Below are 16,455 nucleotides of genomic sequence, written 5' to 3' on the forward strand. Positions count from 1 at the left end.
GGGAGGGGGCTGGACTCGAACCCTCACCCTAATGGATGAAGGGTCTCTTACCTGCAAAGTTTTTGCCGTTTAACCAACGACTCGTTTGCCCCCATAAATTCAACTTAGTTTCGTTTTTTCATCACTAATATATTGCCTGTTTTATGTCAATTTCAACTCAAATTCCATGATATCATCAACTTAACAAAAAACAAAATCTGGTTTGATGAAGATGAATCCTTTGTAATTTCAAACTTAAACGAATCCCTAACTCATCATGTGGAACGTGACAACTGACAAAGTGAGGTAGAACATAATTATTTTCCTCAATTAAGAAATATATATATATATGCAAGGAAACAAAACAATATTGGAGGTCATTTTGGAATGTCATGCATGTGTTCTTGACCTGGCAATTTGAATTGGTTATGGAAGTCTTGAATCATTTAATATTTTGTGATGGGTAGTAGTAAAAGAGAGCCTGTCTGGAGAGGGAATCATCAAAGGATTGCCAGTATGACCAAGGCACCCCCAAATTGATGTCTTTGAATAAATCCAACCTCATTTGCAAGCTTGACTCTGGCACCTTCTTAATTTTAATTGATCAGATAATTTTGTGATGAGAAAGAGGTTCACCTTGACTAATTCTTTGGATATCTGTGAAAGACTATAATCCCACATCGAAACGGCATAACCCAATCGAATGACGTACACACAAAAGTCAAATCCTCTCACATTAACAACACGTTTTTAGTCTTCCCCGTCCTATACACACCAGAGACCGGCTCGTTCCTGGAATGTGTCAAGGGAACACAAATCTGTTCGAACTTTCTTTGCATCCAAAGAAATTTAAAAGAGAATTGACAGTCAACTGAACTCACACCAGTAAATCAAATCCCATCATGAATCACCAAGTTCAGAGTAAACTGTTAGTTTCCAAAGTAACACGGACAGCAAGAATCATGTGTATCTAAGTATCTTCAACTGGGGAAAAATCTCTTAATCATCTACAGTCATCAGTAGCAGTCAATTCTAGAGATAGAACCATAACTTTTTCTTGACTTCAAAAAAGATATGACAGAACCCTTTTACTTCTTAATTGATTAGTACACTTCTACAACTTCCACTGATGGAAACCTGGCTTCCATGTGGTTGGATTTTTATACACATCTATGACCCCATGAAAATGATATAAGCCCTTTAACACATGGGATGGCCAGTGCCAATCCCCTTCAATGGACCTTAGAAGAAAAACTGACTCTCACTTCTCTCTTTTGTACTATAATCCTTTACGACTCCATCATTTTCATCAATAGAAATCAATCCAAAACGAACATAACTGATATAAAGAGATCAGTTACAGCAGAAAGAAGACGAAAAAAAGAAAGAAGATGAACCCGCACCGGCTATATATGTTACTGCTAATCAGTCTTAATATGTTAAATAATAAGTATTCAACAGGGAATTGTTATGGGTTTGTCACCAGAATGAACCGTGTGAATCGGAATCAACCGGCAATTTTGTATCAAACCGTACATGTTAGTCATATTATACACATCTATGACCCCATGAAAATGATAAACGCCCTTTTAACACATGGGAAGGCCAGTGCCAATCCCCTTCAATGGACCTTAGAAGAAAAACTCTGACTCTCACTTCTTTCTTTTGTCCTATAATCCTTTACGACTCCATCATTTTCATCAATAGAAATCAATGCAAAACGAACAGAACTGATATGAAGATATCAGTTACAGCAGAAAGAGAAAAAAATATGATCCAGCACCAGCAATGTGTGTTACTGCTAATCAGTCTTAATATGTTAAATAATAAGGATTCAACAGGGAATTGTTATGGGTTTGTCACCAGAATGAACCGTGTGAATCGGCAATTTTGTATCAAACCGTACATGTTAGTCATATTGGCACAAGGCTCTCCAGGGCCACAAGAGCAATACATGCTAGACAGGCTAGGACTAGCCTATATACCACAACATTGTCCTCGTAAAAAAAATAAACCTCATTAAAATGAACCAATCTCAAAAGCCAATGCTACAAAATGTTGACATGGAAAATTTACAGGCAGACTTGAAGATCATTAAAGCATTACAGGGAACAATAGGACGAGAGAAGATCTTAGATCTCAATATTTCTATCAACAGGCACACCCTCCTGACTGTGGATTTGACTGAGATGCGTTAGTGTTGGAAGACTTGAGATTGACATCGACCATATCCTCTTGCTTTGTTGATGAAAGTGTTTCCATTCCTGGCAAAGCTGCTGCAATCTTCCGAAACAATGCCTGAAGAGGGTTATAAAAAAAGAAAACCGCCATAGGTTAAAAAATAACATACTTGGCAGGAAGACAAGACTAATGAATGGCTATCACAATTCGGTTCCGACAATGGGTGCAAACTGTACTGTAAGTTACCACCTATCATCAGGCAGCATGCATTTCATAACTTTGACTAAGATCTACAACTTCTTTAGGACACAATGTTTCAATTAAATATTGTTCTTGCAATACCGGAGATTATATATACATAAAGTATATCCAATATCGACATAACCTGATGATTTCAGAATGGCACGATTAAATCAATTTTCTGTTATCAAGTCTCTCATTAATAATGCCCATGACTCTTTGCATTCACAATTAATAATGCTCATGACTAACGACTCTAGAAACCCATTACTAGGGCCATAATTAAAAACAAGAATTTGGACCATACACAAGCCCCCAAGTGCCATAATGTGCACCAGCAATAGGATCCACTGTATATACTATGATTCTAAGGAATGGCTATCTCAAGATAGAAGAGAAGAAACTGTTTAACTCTATATTTTAAAGGTGGAAAAAAAGAATGGAGCAGTTTACCTTTATATTGAAACCGGCCTTGGCACTAGTTTCAATAAACATAACATTGAGCTCACGAGCTTTGGCTTCTCCTTCCTCTATTGAAACTTGCCTGCCAAACCAGTCACATGATGAGTATAACAAGAAGTACAGTTATTGAACTTGTAATGATACTATAACCTTGGTGCCCTGAGGTACATATGTAGCATTAATCATTTAATATTCCTTCTTCTAGTGTGAAGAGGGAATTAAACCAAGACGAGGCCTAGTGGACAAGACATTTAACCTTCCTCCATCTAGTGTACAAGAAGGGGTTATTTCCTTCTTATTGTGTTATTTCCTTCCTCGATAGAAGATATATATCACAATACATCACTATACTTTACTTTGAGGATTCAGAATAAAATAGGGTCTAATATTTTCTATATAATCTTCATTTATAGTGCATATGGTCAGGGGCGGACCAAACATGTCAATGAGAGGGGCAAACCAATGACTCTTAGGATTAAGTTATAATTTTAAAGTTTTAGAGGGGGCCAAGTAAGCAAGAAATTTATAGGGGACAAATGTAATTTCTCATATACTTTTTTTAAAAAGTAGGGTGAGTAGGGTCAACTCAGTGACACTTGAGTCCGGCCCTGCATACCGTAGCAGCAGCTTAATATTGTTTTCCTTATAAAAACCACATAAATATGTTTTTGTTACTTACTTGCAATATAACCGATCCTAATTATCAACTTGTTCTCCATATGGCCAAACATACATCTTTTTTTTTTTTTTTTTTTTGAGTATAAGTACAAATACAATATACAACACACCACTAAATCAAGCCTAGGAAAGTACAGGTGTCAACAGACCCCACGCAGGAGGCACAAACCAAGCCCACGCAGGGGCATACTAAGCCCACACACCTCCTTTATAAATATTCAGGAGGAAATGAGACTAGAACCCATGACCTGAAGTCAGGGACATGCAAAGTCATTGCCACTCAACCAATGACTCAATTGCTCCAAACATACATCTTTAATCAGTCTAAGAAACTACATTACATTAGAATGTAAGTTAATGCGTTTATACCAAAATTGCAAAATCCAACCTTTTGTCCACAAGATCTGTTTTGTTGCCAACAAGCACAATGATAACATCACTGCCTCGCTCAGTGCGAACCTCTTCGATCCACTTGGATGTGTTCAGAAATGACTGCCTGCCTAAATGGGGAAAGAGACATAGTTAGAATCCACTTAGCAAATTTCATGAACCATGCAACTTCTTTACGTCCAAATCTAGTTAGAATACAATGTCTGAAACAGTAAGATGTATTTCGTTCATGTAGTGACAAGTAACCATGACACCTTAATATGCCTAAAAAGACAGTATAGATCTGAATGAGAAAACCATAAACTAGCAGGAATTTCCAGAAACAGAGAAAGAAGTAAGAAAAATGGCATACTTGCAACGTCATATACAATAACAGCCACAGAGGAATCCCTGATGTAACTTGGAATGAGACTCCTGAATCTTTCCTGCCCTGCAGTATCCCTATTGCATAAGTTAATTATTTGTTAGTCAAATAGAAACATAAACCAAATAGACAAAGATAAATACCAACCAAAGTACCAAAAAACTAGATAACTACAGGACAGGACACCCCTCCTGTACTACGTTAATCATTGAAATCCTCCCTTCATCATCACACTAGGACAATTCTTGCAAACAGAAGCTAATAGAACATTATAAATCTCCGGTCACATGAAAAAAGATTTAAAGGATTTGAAACTAATGTCTTACCAGAGCTGCAATCGAACTGTTCGATCTTCAAGATACATTGTCTTTGACAGAAAATCAATACCGATAGTAGCCTGATTACAAATGAGAGACATATTGATGCAGGCGGGCCCCACCCCACAGAGGTCCTCCCTCTCGAGGGCGTGGGCTGTCAACCCCGAGCCCGTCGAAACCCACGCATGGGCCACGAGCCTCAGGGCCTAGCCCAACCACATCAGGCCTGCAGACCATACACTCCAACCCATCATGCGCGCTCTCGCACGCATAGGTTGTTGGTGGCGGGATTCGAACCCACGCCACCCTTTAACACTAAGGCGTTACGCCTTAGCATCAACCATCGAGCTGCGAATCCCGCCACCAACAACCTATGCGTGCGAGAGCGCGCATGATGGGTTGGAGTGTATGGTCTGCAGGCCTGATGTGGTTGGGCTAGGCCCTGAGGCTCGTGGCCCATGCGTGGGTTTCGACGGGCTCGGGGTTGACAGCCCACGCCCTCGAGAGGGAGGACCTCTGTGGGGTGGGGCCCGCCTGCATCACATATATAAGTTCATAAAGTGAACAAATAAAGAAGGATACTAGGCTAAGTAAATTAATATTTGTGTGCTAGAGGCTATATTCAGACACATACAGAATATGTATGCAGTTGAGGTATTACTGACATTTATGTGAAGAGCAGCTTATTAGCAAACATCTGCCATGCTTACAAACTAAATAGTTCTACCTTCTTACAGTACAACTGTACAAGTCTCTAACCCCCGCCCCCCACACACACACAAATGCCTATTAATCCGAAGTCTGAAGAACTACAACTTCTTTACAATCTCAGTATATGACGCCAAAACGAAAGAATCACCACATAGGCCTTGAACCACAAAAATTACTACACATTGAAAATGCAGTGAGGCTATAAAAATCGCACGGAAAGCCATAGCACGAACCAAATCCACTCTGATCACAAAGTGGATCCAGATGCAACCATCCAATAAAGTAACTACATGAATCTAAGAAAGTCCGCGACAAAATCCCTCGCAGTAGTGTTCCTAAATCCAATTAGAATTTCATAAGGAAAATCCAATAACATGCAAAAAATTCACATCATTCTGGACCGAGATCAAGTACAGCAGGTTAACAAAACCTAAGCTAAAATTCAAATATCACAAAAACCGAAACGAGAACGCACAAAAACCCGCGCAGATCCTGAATCGAAATGATCCATAAAAAGTACCTGATATGTGTTATCGAATTTGTCGTACATGAAGCGGGTGATGATACTGGTCTTGCCGACGGACTGATCTCCCAAGAAGACGAGCTTGTACTTGGCCAGAGCCGAGACCGGAGCCATGACGATTCGGATCTAATCGAACCACTCTCCGGATCCGACAGATATTTCAATCAAGCTCCAACCCTCGCCAAGAATCAACCGGTAATATCGCCGGAGAAATCGAGATCTCGGATAACCTTCGCTTATGGGGTTGGCTACTCTAATAAGGGAAGGCCTTCGTGGATTGTTGTTTCCGCGTGATTGGTGTTTGAACAGTTTCACGTAACATTCATAATATTGGGCTGGGCCTAATATTTTAAGGTAGAATTGGATCTGGGCCCTATCACCTATTTTTGAATTTATTAACAAAAAAGAAAAGGAGTCGTGAACACGTGCACAGCGCGTGATCAATAAGTTGTTTCGCTATTTTTCTTTCATAGCCGCCGGTGAAAGAGCGGAGACTGGCTACTGGTGAAAATGGCTTTGAGAGCAGCCGTACTTCGACACGTGAGAGTCCCCGTCCAAACCCTAAGCGAATTAATTCCTCGGCAATGGAGTCTCGGCGGTCCCGTTCGGTTGATGTCGTCGCACGACGATCATATCACCAAAGAAGAGGTCATTGCAAGAGTTCTCGACGTCATCAAGAGTTTCCCTAAGGTCGATCCTTCCAAGGTCAGTAACCAATCAGCAATCTATCTATTTCGTCAAAATTAGTTCCATTTCGTTCGATTTCTGTATAGATAACGTGAGATATTGGAGTTCCTCATCTGGGAAACCATGAATTGAGGTTGTTAGATTACTCGATTTGTGAAGTAGATATTGAGTTTTGGGCTGCACATTCATTGCAAGTGAATGAATGATTCAGCAGATTTCAATCAAATGTATAATTTGCTAGTGTACGCCTAAATTTTGACTTATTGGCGCCCCATGTTGTTCATACATGCTATGTTTTCGTCCCATGGCACCACTGCATAGAATCAAGAAGTATTCCCTATTTCTCGCTCAAATTTATAACACAGTAAACTACTTTGTTGTAGTTATCTGACCCCCTTTCCAGTACTTGTCTACTTTTTAGGGGTTCTCAACTAGATTACTGACAATTTGGAAGTTCTTGGTCAATAATCTGCAGGTTTCTCCTGATGTGCATTTCCAGAAGGACTTGGGCTTAGATAGCTTGGATAATGTGGAGATTGTAATGGCGCTAGAGGAAGAGTTCAAGCTTGAGATTCCAGACAAAGAGGCTGATAAGATTGACTCTACCGCTCTGGCCATTGAGTACATCTCTAACCATCCAATGTCTAGTTAACTTTTCTGCAAGGGGGTTCTTTTAATGAAAAGTTGTGGAACGCAACATTCTGTGCCACCTTGCTTTGTTTCAGTTGTTGATTGTTTGTATGACACCAATCCCTGTAATGGGATGGAAATAATCTGAACCTGTTTGAGAACAATTAGTTTTTATTGGACTAGCATTTTTCAATGATGTAACCCTTCTTCTTTATAAACCTCCGTATTTCTCTTTGCAATGTATTTTCTTTGGTTGCATGATGCTTTTCCTGGTCTTTGATTCATGTATCTCTGTTTTAGATCCAGTTTATATTCATCCGAATTTATTTTAAGTGTTTTCTTTTGTCCCTGCCATTTGGGCTAGTGGAGTTTAGCAGTCAAGTTTTAGTTAGTCGTGATGAATATGTTAATCTGAGTTCTGAGTTTAATCCACTTACTTGGATCTCGACTGTGTACATCACGCAAGACTTTTGTAGATATGCTTATCTTGGTATTGACAGTCTTCTAATCGGTGTTACGAAAAGCTAGATTGGAGAGAATAGTCATGGAAACTCTCTGCATCACTGCTGCTGCTTCCCAATACTGGCACAACAATGAATTCTTGACAAAGGATATTGTGATTATGCTATTTCCTTTCTCTCTGGAAACAGATTGGTTTGCATGCCTCAGTCTTTTCTCAGTTTCCCCTCAAGTCCTTGCATATATTATTGGAGCTTCTTAATTTTGATATGAGCTGCATGCTATTAGTGAAACCCCCTACATTTTGTCAACAGTGCATGCTATATTCTATATCTTCCCATCGATGGTTCCTTACTTTTAAAGTATTTTCACTTGTACTTATTAACCAGCTTGTATTTTGACCTTATATATTTTACAGTCACTCTATCTTTAAGTTAGCTTTAAAGAACAAAATACAGCATTAGCAACTTCTTTGACTGTTTCTTCAAATTAATTTTTCACCGAATGTAGGATCATAAGAACAAAACAAGGAGACAAACAAATAATTACAACTTCTTCCTGATTTAACAAAGACACATAACAGACAAATGAAGGAACAAGAAAACACCTAGTTATTTTTAATATTTTTTTATTATTATTATACATTTTCATTGAAGCATATTGATTATTGTAAGTGCTATAGCAGACAGCTGAAACACATTGTTATTCCTTTTTGTCAATGGTGAAACTGCACCTTCTTTCTCCTTGAACCCATCTTCACAAGTGTTGGAGGCGTCCATTACTGAACTAATATGAATATTAGCATCTTCATAGTGCTTGGACTTGTAATCTTGGATGGACTGTTTGATTTTGTCAATAGCGCCAGAATAAAGCTCCAAACAATCATCCAAGCATGCCCTTATGTATGGATCATTCGCCATCTCCTTCAACATCTCCTTAATACGCTGCCTTGTAGTTGTCAAATTGTGGTGAACTAACTTGATTGAAATCAATCCAAGTTTGTGAAGATCGGCACGGTAGGTTCTAGGATCTGCTTGAAGAGAGGTTACACAGAAGTTATAAGCAATGTTTGGGTCATGTTTTGAGCATTTCTGGCAAGTACTATCGATTATATCTTGTTCTGCTAAGGCATGGGAGGTAAACAAGAAGAGAGAGAACATTAAGAGGGATGAAGAAGAAGAAGAAGAAGAAGAAGAAGATAAGTTAAGCCACATTTTTCTTGATCTTGGATTGGAATTAGGATCCTCTTCTTGTCATCAAGAGGATAATTTATAGATGAGGAAGGTATGGGTTGTTTTGGAAAAGTTATATGATGGTTACTTGTGAAGAGGAGAGAGAGGGGGGGGGGGGGACTTTGGGATACATATGACCCAAAAATGGTTATGGGTTATGCAATTATTTCATATATCCAATGAGAAAAATGGGTTTAGGATTGCTTTCACTCAAATATCACACACACATATACATACATACATACATATACATACATACATACATATATATGTATATGTATATATATATATATATAGTATATTAAATTGGTGTTTTTACAATTTCTGCAAATGTGTGGATGTACCAAAAAAAAAAAGTGATTTGTTTCTTTGGGTTTGTATTGGTTAGACGTCAGATTGGTAGGTCTTACAAATACTCCTTGAAAATAGTGGTGCTTTCCAATAACTCAAGCGTGCAAATTATGCAAATACACAAAAGTAGATTCTACAAACCATTTTCTTTTGCCGTTGCTTTTGGATTGCAAGGGAACTTCTCTCTAAACCACATCTGTTGGAAATGACAGCCCACTCGCATCAACCATATTGTCACTTTGAGTTTATTGATTCCCGTGAATTTACGAGTCTTGACACAATCAACTATATTCACAAGGAAAAAAGAAAAATGCATCAAAGTTTAGAACAAATTAGGCACCACCTTTTCATTCATAACTTGTACGTTTCTTCAAGAAATGGTAGCTATTTGAGAAATGCCCATTTTGAATAATGAAATGATGGACGACCACCATGAGAATAAGAACAATCAAAATCCCTAGCTAAATCTAATTTTGTGCACGAAATAATGGGCCTTTCAGAAAATTTGAAAAATAAATAGTAGCCCAACCCAAATGAGTGGTCAATGGACATCAACAAGCGGAATAAAAACCCTTTTAGAACAATTTGAAAATAAAAAGTAATAGGGATGATAATACCGACAAGAATAATGTGGGCATCAACAAGCATAATATTATCAGCCCATCAAATATCATACCCCATTTGCTTCTGGAACACGAGACTGCTAAAATATAGAGAAATTATAGATTCTAAATCATAAACCTTAAATCTTTGGTTTGTCTTCCCTTGGCTTTGGTTCCGTGTTACGATACTGTGACGAGAATCAAGAAAAGAAAAGACAAAACTATTATTACTATTTATTTTCAATTAGTATTTGTTTAATATTTATATTCTTATTGATATTTGCTTTTAATTAGTCTAGCTTATAAGTTGGGTTTCGGCTACGGTATAAAGTAGTTTTTATATAGTTTTAGTCTTCTAGTTTGACTAGGTTTTGGATTGTTTGCTTTGGCTATATAAACCGATAGAGTTGTACTTATTTTCAGAAATCAAAGAAATTAAATAAAAATCGAGACTTATTCTCAAACCCGAGAGTTTTTTCCCAACCTAACATTGTTCTTAATTCTATTAAGATGAAGATTTTCATTATCGTTTTGGTGCACACAAAACTACAAAAGGACCGGTCATCCCTACGCAATCAATGCCATCGACAGTGAGGCGCCATTTTCATTGATGTCTGGATTCTTATTTTTGTTCCAACTTGGGCTCGCGTAATGGGCCGAAACCCAATAATAAACTAGAATTGTAGAAGAGATGTAACCCAATCGCAAGCACAGCCCAAATTAGCCCAAATTGGCCACTAATTTTGTTTTTTTTTTTTCTTATATAGAATTGTAGATATAAGTGGGGAAGAAGGAAATCTATTCTTGGCCTGTAAGACCCAATACACACATTAAATCCTGCAACAACAGGACTCAGTTTCAGTTATAAATGTGGGTTGGTATGTTTAGTTAATAGTTATGTTGCTCCTTGATGAATCCAAAACATGACCCCATAGGAATCCAAAGACTTAAGGGCCCAGCCCATTAAGACTATTTGACAAAGAAAGTTGCCTTAATTTACTGGAACCCATCAAAGTGTTCGGCTTTAGAACAAAACAAGCAATTACAACCACTTAGGGATTTAACTAAGACACCCAATAGACAAGTTAAGGAACAAGAAGACACCAAGTTATTTGTAATGCATTCTTATTATTATTATACCCTTTCAATGAACGAAAATGATAAAGATCTCAATAGATTTTATCCCAATTATTTCAGCTATTGAGTTGAACGCACATTATCCAAGTGAATTGTTAGCTCCAGATGTCTGACATGATGTATATGAAATCCTGTGTGTACAACTCAGCAACTAATATAACTGATATATAAGTATATATACCGACTGTTGATATATCTATCGGTCATCCGTATGAAAATCTTAATAACATTAAAGTAGCATTAGTTGTGTCACACTGTCACGCGGTAACAATAAAAATAAAAAATATCATTATACTCACGTGATTTTTCCCTTTTGTTCAAACTTGAGCTCGTGTAATGGGCCTGAGCCCAATAGTATGTTAGAATTGTCGTAGAGATGTAACCCAATCGCAAGCACAGCCCACATTGGCCACTAGAATTATTTTTTTTACAGAGAGTTATAGATATATAAGTGGGGAGGAACTGAGGAAGGAAACCTTGGCCTATTCAATCCTGCAACAGGACTCAATTTCAGTTATAAATGTGGAGATATAGTTGGGTTGGGATGTTTAGTTATTGTTGTTCTTCCTTGATGGAATTCAAAACATGACCTGATAGGAAGCCAAAAACTTAAGGGCCCAACCCATTAAACATATTTGACAAAGGGGGTCTACCTTTGCCAGTTTGCCACCAAAAGTTGGCCTTAATTTGTTGGACCCATCAAGGTGTTCAGCTTTAGAAAAAAATGGAGGTGCCTCAAACTCTGCACAAAAAGAACTATACAGAGCGGCTATGGGACCACCATTCCCATAATTTCTCCTCAATCCCCTTGTATACTTTTTCCCGGAAAAATTTCCCACTCCCATTTTTTCATTTCACACGCAACACACAAGCATTTCTTTAGTATTTGAGGGCAAGAGAAAAGTTTAGAGCTGTTGCTTTCCCAGATTCTCTCTCAAGGGAATCCATTTTGGGTCACCTTTTTGGAGGATGGAAGCGTTGGTGATGGTGCTGAGGAAGAAGCTTTGTAGTTGTAAATGGGTTTTCCTCTTTCATCTACTCTTAGCTGCTGTTGTCTGCTCTAAACATCATGGTAATGTGCTAGAATTCTACTCCTCTTCTTGTTTTCTTTCTAATTTAGGAATCTGTTCTTAGCCTGTGTTTCCTAGAAATTGGGTTTTCTGTTATGAGATTTGGATACATTGTAGTGTTACAGATAGATTCATGAATTTCTACCCTTTTGAAGTTCTTTGCCCTCTGTTTGCCTTGTGAGAAGAAGGGGTGGCAGGTGATTGATGTTTATGTTTCAGAATCCCATGTTATAATTGTGTTAGTTTTAGACTTTTACCAAAATAGGATAAAGTTTGGAATTTGTATAGAACCTTTGACCTAAGAGTAGTATACTTTTTTTTTTCCCTTCTTTTATGAAGTGGTATATAGAAAGAGTACTTGAATGAGGAAAAATGCAGAAAACCCAACGGTTAATTTGGCTGACAAGAAAAGGATTAATATTGGATCATTCAAAGCAATTATACCAGCAAGGTTTTACGCTTTGAACATTGCGAGATTAGAGCTTTCATTCTAGCAAGCTGATTCAGAAAATGAAAGTGTCTATGCCTTCCAAGTAGAGAAGTCATGAGTCACCAACCACCCCTTAGCCGAGATGGTTAATGCATATACTTGACTTGGTGGTACCCAAGAGTTCATGAGTCGTGGCTCTAGGGTTTTAGCACATTGGTTTTGCTTCTAAGCTAATGTATTTTATCCTCTCAGGTCAGTTATCCCCTTTTAATTCTGAATGGGAGTTGAACCCTGAACTAATCTACTAAACTTATTTTTGGCACCTTAGTCAAAAGGACTGATTGATTAAGGCTTCAACCATGAGCACAGATGGATCAGGCCCCCAAAATTCTTAGCTTCTTCAGGTCTATGCTTGTTCACAAACTGCTATACAAATTGAACTCTTGCTCCTTGCTTTTGGAAATCATTGTCTGATGACCACTTGAAAGTGCTGTAGTTAAGCTAGAGAAGAAGTGCAGTGTGCTTTGAAAATATCATGGTTTGGTCTATGTCATAATGCCACAAAGGCAAAAGCTATAACATATATATACTTCCCTTATTACATACAGTTTTCCAGATTCACTTGGCATGCTTGAATTAATTGGATGCTCTTTCCAAATCTTTTTCATTAGTGAATGATGTTGAAGCAAATTCCATAGTCCAGAATTATAATCGGAGCCACTTTAGATATGATTTAGAATACAAGATGTAATTGTCAAATTATTGTGTCAAAACCCGGATAAAGTCGAGAATGAATGAGATCAGGTAATGCAGAAAGTTTTGATGCAAAAAGATATGTGTATTTCTGTTTTTGAAGTGTCTTTAGAAAAATGAAGAATGTTTTGAACGATTAGAGCTTGACGAATTTATGCATGCCTGAATCGGATTTTTTTTCCCTTTTCATGATTCAAGGGCCCTTATATACTATTTATCTGACAGGAAACCCTGCCAATGATCTTGTTGAAATCATCAACAAGAATCGAACATCCGAAAAGCTTCCACAACTGAATGATAGTCCAGGTCTTGGGTGCATGGCCTTGCAATATGTTGAACTATGCAAGGACAACTGCACCGGCAACACTGCTGTAAACTGTAAACCTCCAGAAGACGATTTCACCGAAATTTTTGCTCCAAATTGTGGTGTAGAGCTACCCACTTTCGGCACCATAACAGGCCACATTGTGGGTTGTCAATCCAAGTATCTCGAGCCATCAATAGCTTTCTCTCTTGCTCTTGTTAAAGACAACAAAACATTATCTATCCTGAAAAACAGATCACATACAGGGGTGGGTGTAGGCATTGTTGGGTTTCACAAAGGTCCCTTCTTCTGGAGTGTTTTGTTTAGTGATGATCACAAGATGAACTCTACATTTGTTCTGGAAGACCATGGCAAAGGGATCAAGCAGAAAGTAGGATGCTATAGTGGAAGCTCCTTCCCTTGCAGTGATGGACAGAGGATTTCTGCATTTCTTACCGATATGATTTTCATTTGTTTTTCTGGTATTTATCTGTTCAATCAACTGTACCACCATTGATCCACTACCTTGTTTAGTTATGATCCCGCCACAGTGGTGGAAGATTTTGTTACAAGTGTTCTTTTGAAAGGATTAATGAGATGTTGAGCTTCAGCTTAAGGGGATTTTGACCCAAATATTAGTTCCCTCTATCTCTAGCATGAAGAATTGTGTGTCAAACCTGGCTTTTTCCATGATAAAGACCCCTCGCAAGCCAGTGTTTCACAGACGCTGGAGAGCCCAGGCTCATACCCCTAACAATCTATAGTCCAACGGGACTCCACAATCAAAGCTCAATCTCTATCATGTGAAAACTCATTGAACATGTTAAGAAGCGACATTTGTCCTCCTTATAAATTGCACTCTAACTCTCCTATCCCTCCCATGTGGGAGTTCCTATTAGTCCATTACAAAGGAAAGGGTATATAGTACACAACTACAGTACAAATAAAAGCCCCCCAGCATACAAAATTGGCAAAGGAAGTCTATAAAACATAGATACAGAGAATGCTTTTCGCAAAAGAACCAAATGTTTGGATGATATAGGCAGCATTAATAACAGAAGACACAAAAATGCCATCAATTTGACATTTTTAGGCTTTTTCTGATGGTGTAGATGAGGCAGTGTGGTTTATCCACCTTTGGAAAGAGGTCTAAGATTATCCATATTCCATAGCATCCATGATGAAGACAAAGAAAGACCCTGATTCCAGAACAGAACAAATTACAAAATTAAATGAACCTTGTAGCATTAGCCCTGTTGTTGATGCTGCCTATTTCCTTCTTGGACAAGAGAAGGACATCTTACCAAAGCAAAACAGACCACACCACACACATATTATCACCAAATACCAATACAAATTGCTTTATCTAGTACTCTTCCTTGCCTTGTCTTCACAATTCCACCAGTTTACTAACTTAATAGAAGAAAAAGACACTCAAAATTTGTGATTTTGCACACAAAAAACAGGGGTCGGTAATACTCACAGTACCTTTGAACGATGGGATGCAAATATTCTTCAATTAATTGGTTAGTGATTCATCATTAATGGTGTGTCATCTGCCATCACCAACCATAGTACTAGACCAGACTATACCAGCTAACGTGTGATCAATGGGTCATAAAACTCCTCTGCAATTTCCAACTTCCCATCTCAGCCGTCGATCAAAAAGATCAAAAACAATCTTAACCCTCCCTCTGTGGAGATGAAACTGACAAGCAAAGTATCAAAAAAATTCGTCCGGTCCACGCCATTTACTGCTATATTCAATTTGTATGTTGTGGCACGAAATGCTTGGATATAGAATTTGCCCCTGAAACTGGTTTGAATTTACAGATCATACCCCGGACAACCAACGGAAGAGTTCACTGATTTCTTCCCCAACACGGTTGGCCTCCATGTCCCACTCCATGTTTCCAGCAGCCTCGCTGTGGCGGCTGCTTCCGGTGAGGAACCGACCAGAGCTTCGAAATGATAAAGTCCGGGAGGAGAGAGAATTCGATAGCCTATCAACGTACTCCTTCAACCAACTTCTCCCGGACGCCACTTCTGATACCAGACTCGGTTCCGGATCCGGTGTGTCCGGAGAAGTTGCATTTTCGTCCTTGTTCGAAATGCTCCTGCTGCGGTGCATTTGGCCCTCTGAGATTTCGGATTCACCTTCAACAATGTAATCGAATGATCCTATGGAGTATGATCTTGCAGAATCGATTGAGTCCACTGTTTGTCCTCGGCGACGGCTGATTGAGCCTATCTCCAGCCGGAAACTGGCTCCTCCTCCACCATCTCCACCGTTTGTGGCGGTTGAGGCTTGTAATTTTTTCATCACATCCTCCTCGGAGACCTGAATTGGAGATCGACAGAGCGGACAAGTCTGGTTCACGATCGTTTCGTTTGATCGGAGCCACGTGTCGATACATTGTGCGTGGAACACGTGGCAGCAAAGAGGAAGCAGACGAAGCTGATCGTGCTGCTCAAACTTCGACAAGCAAACAGCACAGTCGCCACCGCCGGAGGCAGCCGCCGCTGAGTGACGAGTGATGGAGGAGAAAGTGAAGAGCGGGAGAGAATCAATGATAGAGAACGCAGGCGATAACTCAGGCGAAACCCGTCGGTTAGATGACAATGATGCCGAAGACGACGAGGTGGAGGCTGTGTTCGCGAGGTGGCGGATGCATCGGCGGTTGAGATGGCGGAGGAGAAAGCAGAGAGAGACCGAGACAATAACTGTTATAGAGAGAATTAAAATTATGATCAAGATGCTCGGCTTCAAACTCTGTATCCACGACTGAGAGTGACCTCCACCGTTGTAGGTAGCGAGAGCATTCAACATGGCTGGAGGCGGAAGTTGCGGCGGCGGTGGTGCTGTTGACATCGTAAAGCCTAGAGAGAGAAATCTGGTAATTGGCGCCGTTGAAGGATATAAATGCGTATAGAGAGCTGCCTTGAAATGAATTA

At 39.1% G+C, this 16,455-nt stretch overlaps 5 protein-coding genes across 5 annotated transcripts; 2 read left to right on the forward strand and 3 right to left on the reverse strand.

Moving 5' to 3' along the window:
* Window positions 1-1,847: 1,847 nt before the first annotated feature.
* On the reverse strand, window positions 1,848-6,143 carry LOC119982821 (ras-related protein RABH1b). The gene is made up of 6 exons (XM_038826395.1): window positions 5,843-6,143; window positions 4,621-4,691; window positions 4,283-4,371; window positions 3,929-4,040; window positions 2,854-2,944; window positions 1,848-2,277 (listed from the first exon to the last, which is right to left on the reverse strand). Exons 1-6 carry the CDS (start codon window positions 5,957-5,959, stop codon window positions 2,131-2,133), a joined length of 627 nt encoding a protein of 208 aa, XP_038682323.1. The 5' UTR covers window positions 5,960-6,143; the 3' UTR covers window positions 1,848-2,130.
* Window positions 6,144-6,308: 165 nt separating this feature from the next.
* Window positions 6,309-7,423, forward strand: LOC119982822 (acyl carrier protein 1, mitochondrial-like). The gene is made up of 2 exons (XM_038826396.1): window positions 6,309-6,550; window positions 7,008-7,423. The coding sequence occupies exons 1-2, from the start codon at window positions 6,356-6,358 to the stop codon at window positions 7,182-7,184; spliced, it is 372 nt and encodes a 123-aa protein (XP_038682324.1). The 5' UTR covers window positions 6,309-6,355; the 3' UTR covers window positions 7,185-7,423.
* Window positions 7,424-8,099: 676 nt separating this feature from the next.
* Window positions 8,100-8,921, reverse strand: LOC119983183 (putative invertase inhibitor). Its single transcript, XM_038826888.1, has one exon. The coding sequence runs from the start codon at window positions 8,833-8,835 to the stop codon at window positions 8,269-8,271; it is 567 nt and encodes a 188-aa protein (XP_038682816.1). The 5' UTR covers window positions 8,836-8,921; the 3' UTR covers window positions 8,100-8,268.
* A 2,771-nt stretch (window positions 8,922-11,692) lies between these two features.
* LOC119982825 lies at window positions 11,693-14,138 on the forward strand. Its single transcript, XM_038826402.1, has 2 exons — window positions 11,693-12,015; window positions 13,422-14,138. Exons 1-2 carry the CDS (start codon window positions 11,913-11,915, stop codon window positions 14,015-14,017), a joined length of 699 nt encoding a protein of 232 aa, XP_038682330.1. The 5' UTR covers window positions 11,693-11,912; the 3' UTR covers window positions 14,018-14,138.
* Window positions 14,139-14,480: 342 nt separating this feature from the next.
* Window positions 14,481-16,455, reverse strand: LOC119983042 (E3 ubiquitin-protein ligase ATL4-like). The gene has a single exon (XM_038826699.1). The coding sequence runs from the start codon at window positions 16,370-16,372 to the stop codon at window positions 15,335-15,337; it is 1,038 nt and encodes a 345-aa protein (XP_038682627.1). The 5' UTR covers window positions 16,373-16,455; the 3' UTR covers window positions 14,481-15,334.

Source organism: Tripterygium wilfordii, chromosome 17 (assembly GCF_013401445.1).
Source record: "Tripterygium wilfordii isolate XIE 37 chromosome 17, ASM1340144v1, whole genome shotgun sequence".
In the NCBI taxonomy this organism is placed as follows: Eukaryota; Viridiplantae; Streptophyta; class Magnoliopsida; order Celastrales; family Celastraceae; genus Tripterygium; species Tripterygium wilfordii.

Bases quoted from the DNA above. Each gene is read 5' to 3' on its own strand.
- LOC119982821 (XM_038826395.1), bottom strand. From the start codon at position 5,959: ATGGCTCCGGTCTCGGCTCTGGCCAAGTACAAGCTCGTCTTCTTGGGA. The intron at 4,041-4,282 runs GTATGCCATTTT...TTCCCCATTTAG, and splicing joins TATTGTATATGACGTTGCAA to GCAGGCAGTCATTTCTGAAC. The intron at 2,278-2,853 runs GTAAACTGCTCC...AACCCTCTTCAG, and splicing joins AGGCCGGTTTCAATATAAAG to GCATTGTTTCGGAAGATTGC.
- LOC119982822 (XM_038826396.1), top strand. From the start codon at position 6,356: ATGGCTTTGAGAGCAGCCGTACTTCGACACGTGAGAGTCCCCGTCCAA. The intron at 6,551-7,007 runs GTCAGTAACCAA...AATAATCTGCAG, and splicing joins CTAAGGTCGATCCTTCCAAG to GTTTCTCCTGATGTGCATTT.
- LOC119983183 (XM_038826888.1), bottom strand. From the start codon at position 8,835: ATGTGGCTTAACTTATCTTCTTCTTCTTCTTCTTCTTCTTCTTCATCC.
- LOC119983042 (XM_038826699.1), bottom strand. From the start codon at position 16,372: ATGTCAACAGCACCACCGCCGCCGCAACTTCCGCCTCCAGCCATGTTG.
- LOC119982825 (XM_038826402.1), top strand. From the start codon at position 11,913: ATGGAAGCGTTGGTGATGGTGCTGAGGAAGAAGCTTTGTAGTTGTAAA. The intron at 12,016-13,421 runs GTAATGTGCTAG...TTTATCTGACAG, and splicing joins TGTCTGCTCTAAACATCATG to GAAACCCTGCCAATGATCTT.